General features: G+C 35.9%; 1 protein-coding gene across 1 annotated transcript in view; it reads right to left on the bottom strand.

Moving 5' to 3' along the window:
* Positions 1 to 5532: 5532 nt before the first annotated feature.
* LOC144850711 (uncharacterized) overlaps positions 5533 to 12297 on the bottom strand; it is a 229643-nt gene continuing 222878 nt past the window's right edge. Inside the window, exons 2-4 of the mRNA XM_078708105.1 lie at positions 7373 to 8247; positions 6987 to 7137; positions 5533 to 6844 (exon numbers count right to left, since the gene is read on the bottom strand). Coding sequence (XP_078564231.1) covers positions 5635 to 6844; positions 6987 to 7137; positions 7373 to 7949 — 1938 coding nt within the window. The 5' untranslated portion in view covers positions 7950 to 8247 and the 3' untranslated portion in view covers positions 5533 to 5634. The remainder of the gene's footprint in view (positions 6845 to 6986; positions 7138 to 7372; positions 8248 to 12297) is intronic.

Below are 12297 nucleotides of genomic sequence, written 5' to 3'. Positions count from 1 at the left end.
TGTAGACACAGAGGTTTACAGCTTTGTTATTCAAAACTAACTGGATTCATGTTAAATGACGTAAATACATTAGGTTACTTCTTAAGCTCTGTCTATACTATTAAATGGACATGATGATGTCATATCACTACTATATGTATAGTTATATTATTTATAATATCACAACCAACTCTGGAAAACCCTGGTTCAAACCCACCACTTTAATACTTGGACGGTGATCTTTAAAAAAATATAAAAATAGTGTTATCTTGTTTAACACATAAATAAAAAAGCCAGTATGATCCGAGATATTATAAAGCTACTCACGGTCAATGTCATCTGAATTTAATTAATGAGGACAATTTGAATTAATGATAATAAATTCGTTATCTGACATTGCTGACATTTTGAATTCACAACATCTCGAGACCCGAAAACAATAATGTCCCATTAAAAGTTACGTTTGATATAGGAATCGTATTGACCAATCAACGGCCTGAAGCGTGGGAACGTTAACGGCTCGAATTGACCAATCACACACGTTAAGCGTGGGCAAAACAACGACTGAATCGACCGAAAAGAAATCACGATAGTTCAGAAAAGTTTAATAGCTAATTTATTGTATAATTTATTATGAAATATGGACTTAAAATACTGCGTATTCTGTTTTTTTAATTTGTCTAAATCTAACGTATAAACTTTAGTATGATGTTTATCGTGTTATGACATGTTGCGTGGGACGGTAACGTGAAATAGTATTAGCATAATTAGGCGCGGATGTACGCGCATCATCGTCTTTGTCATTGGTCAAAAGTTTTTTTAAAAACGCGTGACGTAATGTATTTAATTAATAACAAAGACAGTACCATAATGTAAAACGTGATTTCTTTTACCTGGTTGTGTTAAGCTGGATAAATATGTTGGTAAATAAATAAAAATGTCAATACCTCTATGCAACGACCACTTTCTAATGAACAGACACCGGAACTTGAATTTGACCTATGAACTGTGGATATGAACCAATTATCGGTTTTCAACATCGTTTATTTATTTCAACAATATTTTACGAGGGTGGTCCATCCAGCCGAAGCTGATCATTAGGGACCCTCACAAAAATACAACGACGAGACGTAAACATGTAACAATGAAAATTAAATTAAAATAAATAGAATTAATAAAGATAAACAAAATAAAATAAAGCACAACAAAATTTGAATAAAAAATTGAATGAATTAAATTGGCCATCTCAGAAGAAAATATAGGAAAAAGGAAGCAACTAAAACAAGAAGATAGTTCTTGGGCAGAAATTTGAAGGAAGAGTAAGATGAAGCAAGTCGGATAAATACAATTCTTCATTTTCAATCCTTTAGTACTTATTTCATATTAATTAGTTGCATAACCTTAAGCTATTTAACGCCTGTGTTGTAGTGAAAGTTTAAAGAAGATTCGATAACGGCCTTATTAGTCTACAAACATTTCAAACGTATTAGTAATCGGCATGATAGTTTCAGATTAGCAAAAGAAAAACCACAAAATACCATGTGTGCATAATCACTGAAAACAAATCGGCTAATATGGTATTATCAAAGACATTGCGTTTTATTAAGTATATTGAATTTATTTATTTATTGATTTTTTTTAAATAATAATTTTAATTTGTTTTAACGCGCCTTGAGCTCTCTTGAGTGGTATGTGTTCTATAGAAATCTATATTATTTTTATTATTATTATTACTAACTGTGGGGTTTTTTCTTCAGATAGATAGAAAGAAAAAATGGGAAATGCTACTACTTTGATTAACAATTCAGATGTCTGCGTTGAAAACAGGATAAATTATATTAGGTAAACAAAATCACAATCTGTATAGTAATACGCATTTTAGGATGGCCCCACACTGCGATAATTTCAACTGATTTAGGGGCGATTATTGAATATGCCCTTAAAATGGCTCCCCTAACACTTATTAAACGTGTCCCTAGAGTGTCCCCACACGACGAAAGTTCTACAAAAAATTTGAACCATGCGAGCAGACAATATTTTTCTTCGAAATATTACTATATACATTGTTCAATGTTGATTCTGTATATGCACTGCATCGCATGCGGTGTCTGTATATAATGATGTTAATGTTAAACTAGTTTTATGGCCTATGATACAGCCATCACATGTGAAACATATGTGACACTGTGATTGCCTAGGATACTGGATATATTATAGAGTACCCAGAATCAGTGCCGTACTTAAGAAGTATCTACGTCATGTATTATTATGTTTATTGTCTTTAAATAACAAAGTTGTATTAGTAATTAAGAATATGTGTATACGTAATTAAATGTAATAATTACGGTAATGTATTACACCCTATTCTGCAGCTGTCTCTGGGTAGATCTTAACTGGATATTGACAGCCAAGTACCTGCTCAGGGCTGTACTGTATCACATCGCAAAATAGCATCACCAAGTATCATGGGAATATTTGGTATTACAGCATCTCATTTGTATCACGTGTCATGTAAAGCTCTGTCTACACTATCAATTATTTGACAAAAAAAATGTGCCCAAATATGGTGGTGATATGCCTAAGTATGGTAGTGATATGACATCATCGTGTCTATATTATGGGCAAATCACATTTGTTTGTCACATAAAGTTTGATAGTGAGACAGAGTTTTAGTTTAGGTTAATGGTTAGATTATGGATATGATACCACGATATACGTGTGAAACACATGTGATGTTGTATTACAAATTATTCCTATGATACTGGAGAAGAAATCTAGAAACAGTAGCTCAAAAATCGGGTGCATAATATCTAGATTTACAGTCTGGCAAGCAGAGCCCTCGCGTGTCACTCAAAGTACGTTGGCCGGCAGTCAATCTTTAACAAGTGTCGGTATTTGATTGCAGGATAAACAATGTTTGGAATATTATTCGACACATTTGTCAACACCTCATTCAAAACTATTCATAAATTTCCTTGTCGATAGAATTGTTGACTGAAAACAAGCTCTGATGACGTTGATGTTTGAATATTTCTGCAGGTCGATTTAGCATTTAGATTTTTTTCACCCTGAAAGTATAGAATCTGTGCTTCCCACTAGAACGCAACGTAACGCAGCTACGTATCGACGCAAAGTGCTGTATTGCGTAATCACAAGTGGGAACCGACGACGCAACAGTGCTGGAAACATCGCAGGTTTTATTTCACGCAGGCGGGGGCAAACACAATTATTGGAAGGGCATTTTCTTACGTTGCGTAGGTTGCGTTACGCTGCGTCGCTAGTGGGAACCAAGCTTAAGAAACCAGAGGCCTGATGACGATAATGGAGGGAAACGACTACCTGTTTAACTTTTTTGCATGGAATAAAATATATAACCACATAGGCCTAGCTAATTGTTTCGTATAGTATTTAATTATAATAATAAGTATTGTTTGCTTTAAATTACATTTTGTTCAGGTACATAATTGTTTGGTTAAAGTGAATAACTATTATGTGACAATAAAATGACACAAACATATATTATATAATATTTTTCAGGGGGACAATATATCTTTAAAACTGTTACGTCAACAAGCGAGCGGCGTTTTTTGTAAAAAATATTTCTTGTTTTATTGTTGATACAAAACATGCTACTTAGGCCATCAGCTGTAACTCAAAAAGTGGCTAGAAAATGACTTTCGTTCCAGTAACGGCGGCACTACTTTTTGAAAGCAAATACTGATAATTTAACCCTTTATACATGTTATGTTAAAGTTTCTTTAAAAAACATGCTGCTGTTTTTTGTCAGGAGTGATTTAAACTCGTGATGGTACCATAAAAAAGGCCTATTTTGAGGTCTGAGCCCATGTTTGGGTAGCTGTAACTTTATTTATAAATACCTTTAGCATTTGAAATTTTTAACACGTATTCCAAACACAGTTTATATCACAAATCCAAAATGTTAAATTTCAAATGTAAAAATCCTTAAAATAACAGTAACTGAAAAAGTGCGAGTTGTTAGACCTTCTGCCGTGAATGTTTACATCGAGTAAATGGCGTCGCGATGCAAATTGTATGATACGGTGCTGCCGCCGTTGGCTTATTACTAGAATACAGCAATAAAAAAAACGAACGAATCGGTTAATTGTATATACATTATAAACATATTGTTATGTACTAAATATAAACAGTTGGTTTGGTTTTAAAAAATGAAAAATAATAAGAAACAAAGAAAATTGTGATTTTTTTTTGGTCGGTTGCAGTGGCCTTCCATACATTTGATGACGCCCTCTATTGACATTTTCCTACAAAACTTTTAAGTTCTCATTATACAGTAATGTTATACAGAGTAACAGACGTTGAAAGTAGTTTTGACAGTTTTCATTATTCTATAAAGCTCGTTTTTTGTGTTCATGTTCGGGTAGAGAGGCTATAAACTCAGGGGAGGAATATAAAATACCCTCCCTTTTCACCAAGACAAAAATGAATGAGATGAGTAAGAAGAATGCAAGAGTTTGAAAAATAAGATATTTAGAATGGATAGCATGGAATGATCTATTTAATGAAAACCGTAAGGTTAGAGTCCATACACTGTGCAAGTCCAAGCTCCTTATATCTTGGCTCTGTGTGTATGTGAGACGCTTCATACCCGGATGTAAAACTTATAATATTTATAATGTAACTGTTTTTCTTCATAGATCATAATATTCTAGATCATCATCCGACTCGTCATCACTAATATTATAATCTTCATTATCATTCATTGAATCGGTAGGGGGTGTTTTTATGTTTTGGCAGTTTTTACATTTACATAAGTCTGTACATGGTAATCCAGATTTCAAACAGGAACATCTTCCTTTTTCACAATTTCCCACTTTACAGCTGCAGTGAATTGACTGTAATAGGACCTTAGGAGCTGGTGGATTTGTTATCCATGTGATTGCAAGCTGTTTGTCCTTCATTTGCCATCCATGTCCAACTGGAGACGGGGCATGGATACATTGTTGGAATGATCGCCTATGGATTGCAGCCTGATAATTACAGCGTTTACAATGCTGGATGAGAGCGTCCCTTGTTGGTGGTAGACTTTGTTCTGTAGCTGAGGATGACAGACAGAAAACTTTGTATCTTGTGTCATTAACACTCGTAGAAGCTTGTCCATAGAGCATACACACAAACGACTCAAGTGTGTCGATAATCTCCTGCTTGAGAGTAAATTCTCTGCCAATGTCTCTAAAGGCTTCTATATATTCTTCATTTTCTAAAGCAAGTGCCAGTGCTTTTTTTTTCCCTTTGCCATAAAAGGCACTTGTAGTGTCAGAGCCAGTAAACACATGCAGGCCAATTAACGCTTCGCAAATGCTTGGATTGAATATAGATCCAATTTCCTCTAAATCTATAATCCGAGAGTTCTTTCCGGTACCTGTCATAAAATAAAGGTGAGCAGGTAAACTATCCATTAGAGAAAGTTTCTTATAACTATGTTGATGTGGCTTTTAGCAGCATGTTTAGCATGAAGAAATAAACGGGTATCTGCCTCTTCATGGTCGCATGTTAGCTCCTCACATTGCGTTATTGTACAGGAACCGTCTTCAAAATAAAATAAATGACATTTGTCTCCATGGGTAATGTATAATGTAATGTCAGTATTGGTCTTGCAAAACATCTCTTTCCACATCAAAAATAAAAATAAAAAAGAGATTCTTTGTTGCTTCCATCTGACAAAAACTTTTTCCATTGCTTTGGAGTTTTTTGGTCCTTGTGGTGAATCTGAACCACTTGCGATCCACTCTCGGCTCTACGTAAGCGCTCGACATTCTTGATGCTTACAGAAGGATATCTATCTGTCACAAAGTCAACACGCGTACACTTGTGTTTAACACCAAGAAGAATAACTTGCGATAAAATACTATCAGCTAGTTCTCCAAATGTACTGGGAACCATGGATAGAGATTGAATTAACGCCATCCCATCTATCATCATTGCACTATTTTCTGGAGGTTGTTCAACTAGACATTTATCGGATTTTGTTTCAATTGCATGCATAAGTGCAGCTTTGTTTGTTTTAGCTAGTGTTCCATTAAGATTAGCCAAAGGAAATGATACGTTACCCAAGGAGTATTTCAAAATCTCAGGAAGGTCGATGTTCCGCGTTTGTCCAGCAATTAATAGGCGAGCAAATAATTTTCTGGCATTTTGAGAGCTTTCTTTTCCACTTTTATTTGTTTTAACGTTTGCATTCTCTGTAAACGTCTTCAGTTTTAAACTTTTAATGGGTGAGTGTATATCAACTTCATTGTCAATCAGTCGTTGACTAAAATAGGTATCAGCTGCCTTTTCGCCTTGATCTAGGGCACTGCTAAGATCATTCCTCACTGTATCAGTGGCCACAACTCCTGAACTTATGCAGACTAACTCTTCATTTGAGCAACAATCAAATGGATTGACCATGCTGTCAAGGGTACTCATGATTGCCATCACAGTTTTGTTATCTCTCTTTGTCTTTGATTCATCTAACTCTTTTGGAGTTCTGTCAACAGCATGCAGTCCTACCATATCTTCACACTGTGACAGGATCCACCTGTGAACAGCACCACGATTGAGTGTGTAAGTGCTTATTCCACCTCTCGTTTTTGAATCGCGGTTACAGGTTTGTTCAATTGTTTGGTCACATGCAATGGAAGCAAATGGGTGTCGATCTTGCCGCTGCACTGTCCATTCGTTAATCATTTCAAGCCCTTCATGCTGTTTAACAATCTTTGTAAACAATTGTACCAATTTCCGCATCCTTAAAATGTCTTGATTTTTTATGAGACGCTCCTGAATGACTGTTTGCTTGAAAACTTGATATGATGCATCATACTCTGGTTTTAGTGAAGCATCCGTTCTAAAAAAAGATAGATAATACACTTTGAAAATGCAATAGTCGTGTAGTGAGACAGTCTCTTGATCATAAGGTTGCTGTCCACTTGGGGTGTTTATTTAATACTATGTATAGCACAACTATGGTAATAATGTACAGTACTTACTTATGACTACCTGTCCTCCTTGACAGAAATCTAGTATAATGCCTGTAGCAAGAACGATGGTAGCGAACTTCTAATGCTACACAGTCCTTGTCCCGTATGTGTATCAACACATTTTCATCAGTTTTAGCTTCTGAAGCTTGGCGTAAAAGTCCTTAAGATACAAATAAAGACAAATAAAGTAAAATAAGAATTACTTAATGCATAACAATTCTGTCATCATTTTATCATTATTTATTCAAATTTTATTCTAAAAACTGTATTATCCCAAACTGGGAATTCACAACAGTAGAAATATTTGTAGGATTTTTATTACTGTAATGCAAAATACTGTAATGCTATTATGTATCGAGGTCACCTAAAAACAATCAATCAATGGTGTCACATACCTCCATCTTTAGTTTCTGCTTGACACAGTTTGTCCTTCTTGCGTTTATGATAGACTGTTATGTAGCAATCAACCTTGTTGCAAATTATGCAAACAGCTGGTAAGACTGAGCGACTAGGCCTAGATGATGACGACCTTGGATAAGGCACCCTGCTGGTGATGGACGAGGCCAGTACCGAAGATGATCGTAGTTTTTTCGTTGTTGTTGGATACAAGCCTTCATCACTACTACCTTTACTACTTTCACTACTAGAACTAGAAATCTTATTTTCACATCTTTTAACAGCTTTAACAATTCGTGTCTTGTCAATAAACCGTCGGTAGCATGTTGGGTGAAACCCTTCATTATGTAGGCCTTCAAAACTACCTTCAAATAGATGACGTGAGGCTTCGGCTAGGATACGGTCATAACCATCCAATTTTTGCCATTTACTGGCACATTCTATTACCCTTTTCCACCGTACATTTGTAAACGGGCTTACCTTTTCTGATACAACGGATTCTAAATGTATAATACACTTAAATTCTGTCGAATGTTTGCGTTTTTTTTTCTTTGTCTGCTCGCATGCTTCGTCCATGTTGACAGCTAGTGTGTGTTATGGTTAAAGTAGATGAAGCGTGACGGACAATCTTAATTGTTATTGGTTGAATGCAATCACGTGACCTAAAAACCACGTCGGCGTATGAAAATTTGTTAATGTGTTTTGAAAAAAATAGTCCGAATTTTATATTAAAATTACGCAAAAACTACAGAATATCGTAAAAAGAACTTTTATATTTTATTTAACTATTTTATTTACAATATGTTTCAAGTGAAATTATGTAGTGCCACTTCCACTGGAACGGGATGAAACAATACAGGCTACAGCTGATGGCCTAACTGTAGGCCCTAGAAACTTTAGTTACATATTAATTTGTTGTGCGCATGAGAGGACACTGGGATGTGATTGGTTCCTCACACTTAATTTCTCCTCCCCTCGGCCAATCAAGACGGATGTTATAGGTCCACGTAACGGCCAACACAATACGCGCGCGCGTAGGTACTAGATCGTCGCAAATGGAAAACTCAATATATTATTTTACATTAGATTAAATAAATGACTACCGCAGTCGGAAAAACCTTTTGACATTCATGTTATTAACAATGTTTGCAGTAAAAACATAAAATTATATTTATTCATCCCACACGAAGCTCATAAAATAGAAACATAAATCTTAAAAAACAAGTATAAATGTTCAATTAATTATAACGGTATTTTCATTGCTTTGAAAGAATTACGGTGACGTAAAAACGATGTAGTCATCATATAAAATAATGATAAATTAGATTAGGTTGTAAGAAGTAGGAGAAAATCAGTGAAAATATAAAACACGGCAATGTATCTATAAATCAGCAGGATAGATTCCCTGCTATCACAGATGAACTCAATGTGAAATTCTATTCAATGTGCGATATTAGAAAAGTAATAAGAATTTTGCACGAAGGGTGCTACGTATTGCGCATGCGTTACTGTAAAAATGATTGCATTAGATTTGTTCTCCCACTTGTAATGATAACCACACAGACGATCAACGTACACGCAAATCACGTGCTTCGACCAATCACAGGAGATGAGGAGCATCTCATCTGTACATACGTCATTTCGTTATGTCCCAGATCAAGTAAATTGGCATTTCTTTATTAAGAGGGTTTCCGCGTTTTGTGTAAATGGTCATACAAGAAATAACATAGATTCTATTGTTTTCCGCTAAGGATTTACCGCTTACCGTTGCCGCTCGTCTGTGTAAATTGTCGTTAGACGTTATTAGCCATTAATTATTTTACCTCCGCTTAAGATACGACAAAAAGGTATTTTTATAATAAGAGGTCAATCTCCAGACATCCTCACAGCTTCCGAATGTGCAGGTGGAGAAAGTTTACGAGTATAATACTGGTTTTATAAAAGAAAAAGCATTTATACGACCTATATTTTTGTATTGATATAATAATATAACTAAAATCCGTAAAGGTAAAATACAATTAAATTAGTCTGGGTTCCAGACGGAGTTTTGACTTAACTTTAGTAAAAAGATAAATATTTTGGCACATATGGCGTTTCATACGTGGACTAATTGAGCCTCCCAAAAAAACTAGACTTGGGGCAAGTCTAATAATTGACATGTAAAGCTCTGTTTACACTATCAAACTTTAAGTGACAAAACAAGGTGATGTGCCCATATATGGACATGATGATGTCATATCACTACCATATTTGGGCATATCACTACCATTGGGCACATCACACTTTGTTGTCACATAATGTTTGATAGTGTATAGACATAGATTTAGGAAGTTTCCAATGTTCTGTTTAGCAATGACGAGTTTCCCTTATGACAACAAACAAATGTTATCTTAATTGCGGACTAATTTATAATTAATCACAGGTGATATGGGGTCAATTTATCACATCCCCATGGCATAATGACCAGACAAGCAGGTCTACTACGTCACTTAAATTAATTGCTTCCGCGGCGTTCAGTCCGATAACCATCATACCCTTACCCACTGGATATTCATTTTGATCATCATCATCTAATAGGCCAATAACGAATGACAGGTCTGACACATAGGCCAATAACGAATGACAGGTCTGACACATAGTAGGCTAAACACCCCCACCCCCTCTAACCACTCCGTCTTACTTAAAGCATCAGTTTGGTCTTACCACCACGATCTGAGGACAGTTTGGCATTTAGACGCTTAAACAGGTACATATAAGCACCTTTCCTTTTACCCGGCACGAGTGACTAATCCCGTCCTTAACAAGGACGGCAGTAGTCCATGTGGGACGAAGGGAAACATGTTTAAAGTTCTCCCAACGACCTAAAAACAACGCCCGACGCTTTCTCAAGACGACTCGTCTCGTCGTGATTCAACTCAGACAGCACCAACGAGTCAAGACGTTTCGTCGGGCCTCGTCGTACGATGCTGTCTGAGTTGGCCTTTATAAGACCATCGAAGTTTAGATAAAACATTCCAAATCTAAGCAATCATTTTGTCAACGATCATGCAGGAGTGAGTGCCAGGCAACTTACTCAGGAAATTGACTACACAACGCGTGTGGGGAAATTAGTCTCTCGGCGGGTTTCACTTTTTGTTAAATTGGTGTCCGTGGTTTTGCTTCTAAGGTTCTAGTTATACTCTTGTCAGTTGTGAGTCAATGGGAATTTAAGAACTAAGATGCAAATTGAATGGTATTAAGATTATATAGACAAGCATTGTCAACTTGCCGCGAAAGAATGTTTACAAATCTGTATTTTTTATTTATTCGAAAAGTACAAATTTAATTTAATCAATGGATTAATTAGAACTGCATAACGCTGTATTGTGGCGAGATACAAGCTTGAAATGTTGGCAGCATTTTTATGCTATTTCACAACAACAAAAATATAAGAGAATATAAGGTTTGCAACGGGAAACTTTGGAGGCAGTGGCGTAACGGCTATGAGCGCTCACTGGCTAAACACAGGAGCCCCGGAGTTTATGGGGGTCCCTTAGCAGTTCAAAGAGGCCGCCAGCGTTGGAGGGCCACTTAGAGTTCCTAAACCAGGTTCCTCAAGCCTCTGCTTACTTCACTGCTCGGAGGGTATAGCAATCTTTGTTAAAATGTAGGCCTAATCCCGACAATATTTCATAAACCAATAGGCCTACGCATAATAATATTATTTTAAAATACACTGATCTAAAAATAAGTATGAACAAATCGAGGTCTAATGAAAACAAAGGGCCTAGATGACGTCAGAGCTATGGGGGAACGTAATGATATAAATATATAACATTTAAAACAGGTTAGGATTTGTTAAAACATGTTGATTTCCATGCTGTTTAGGCCTACTCTTATCCTTCATCAAATAGAGGTTTTCATGTTGTTGTCAAAATAATCCCTGTTACAATTTTACCTATAGTGTTAGTATGTTAGAAATACCAATTAATTCAATACAAAAGTCTTAACGAAGATGATTCAATAAAATAATTTAGGCCTACGACTCAGAGATACGTTTAAATGACAGCGATTTCATTCAAACCAACCATCATCATTGTGGGTGTCAACGGAGGATGAAGTAACATCATATATATGATATGATATCAGATATCAATATATTGTAGGCCTATGCGGTACTCCACGTACATTTGCCTTCCAGGTGACAGGGTTGTTAAAAACACTCATTTTCGGCTTTGAAAACCCCGTTTCACGTACCATTTCAAACTGTGAACACAGTTTATACCTAACGAGTGCAATGCAACGCATAGCGTCTTGACCTTGGCCATGGAAATCGGGTTTACGTCATACTGACGTCATAACGAGTTTGCATTGGCTTTGCTAACTGCACCGTTGTGGAAATCTCGTCTTCCTTTATAGACGAATAGAGCATTATGTTTATTTTATCTTATAAAAACAAACTTATAAAATTGAATAATTAAGAAAATATTAATTACAGTGGGTCCGCACTAAGGAGACACCTTCACAATCCGTTAGAAATTTTGAAAAAAATTCCACTTGTAAGTGTCCTTTGAATAGAGGTATCCGCTGGGTAGGGGTGTCTCCTGAATAGGGGTACCCGCAAAGGAGGAATACTACTATAGCCAAAACGAGTTCACTATGCACAGACATGATGTACATAAGTATTTTATGGGGTTACGCGCATTTAAAAGAAAGTCTTATACCAAGGTACAAAGATTTAATACCGCTCGAGTTATAGCAGTAATAAAAATGAATAGGACCCTAACAAAGGCACTTACATTAAATTGTCATGTTAAATTATAAACCCTCACAGTTTGACAATGCCATTAATTTGCGGGTACAGTAAGTCAAATATAATTATGGTTTCATTTTATGTAAGCCTAGATATATCTTACAACCATATAAAAATGTAATACAAATAAAA

This window comes from Antedon bifida, chromosome 8 (assembly GCF_963402885.1).
Source record: "Antedon bifida chromosome 8, ecAntBifi1.1, whole genome shotgun sequence".
Taxonomy (NCBI): domain Eukaryota; kingdom Metazoa; phylum Echinodermata; class Crinoidea; order Comatulida; family Antedonidae; genus Antedon; species Antedon bifida.
Note: the sequence above shows the minus strand (reverse complement) of the source record. Positions and strands in the feature narration are given on the sequence as shown.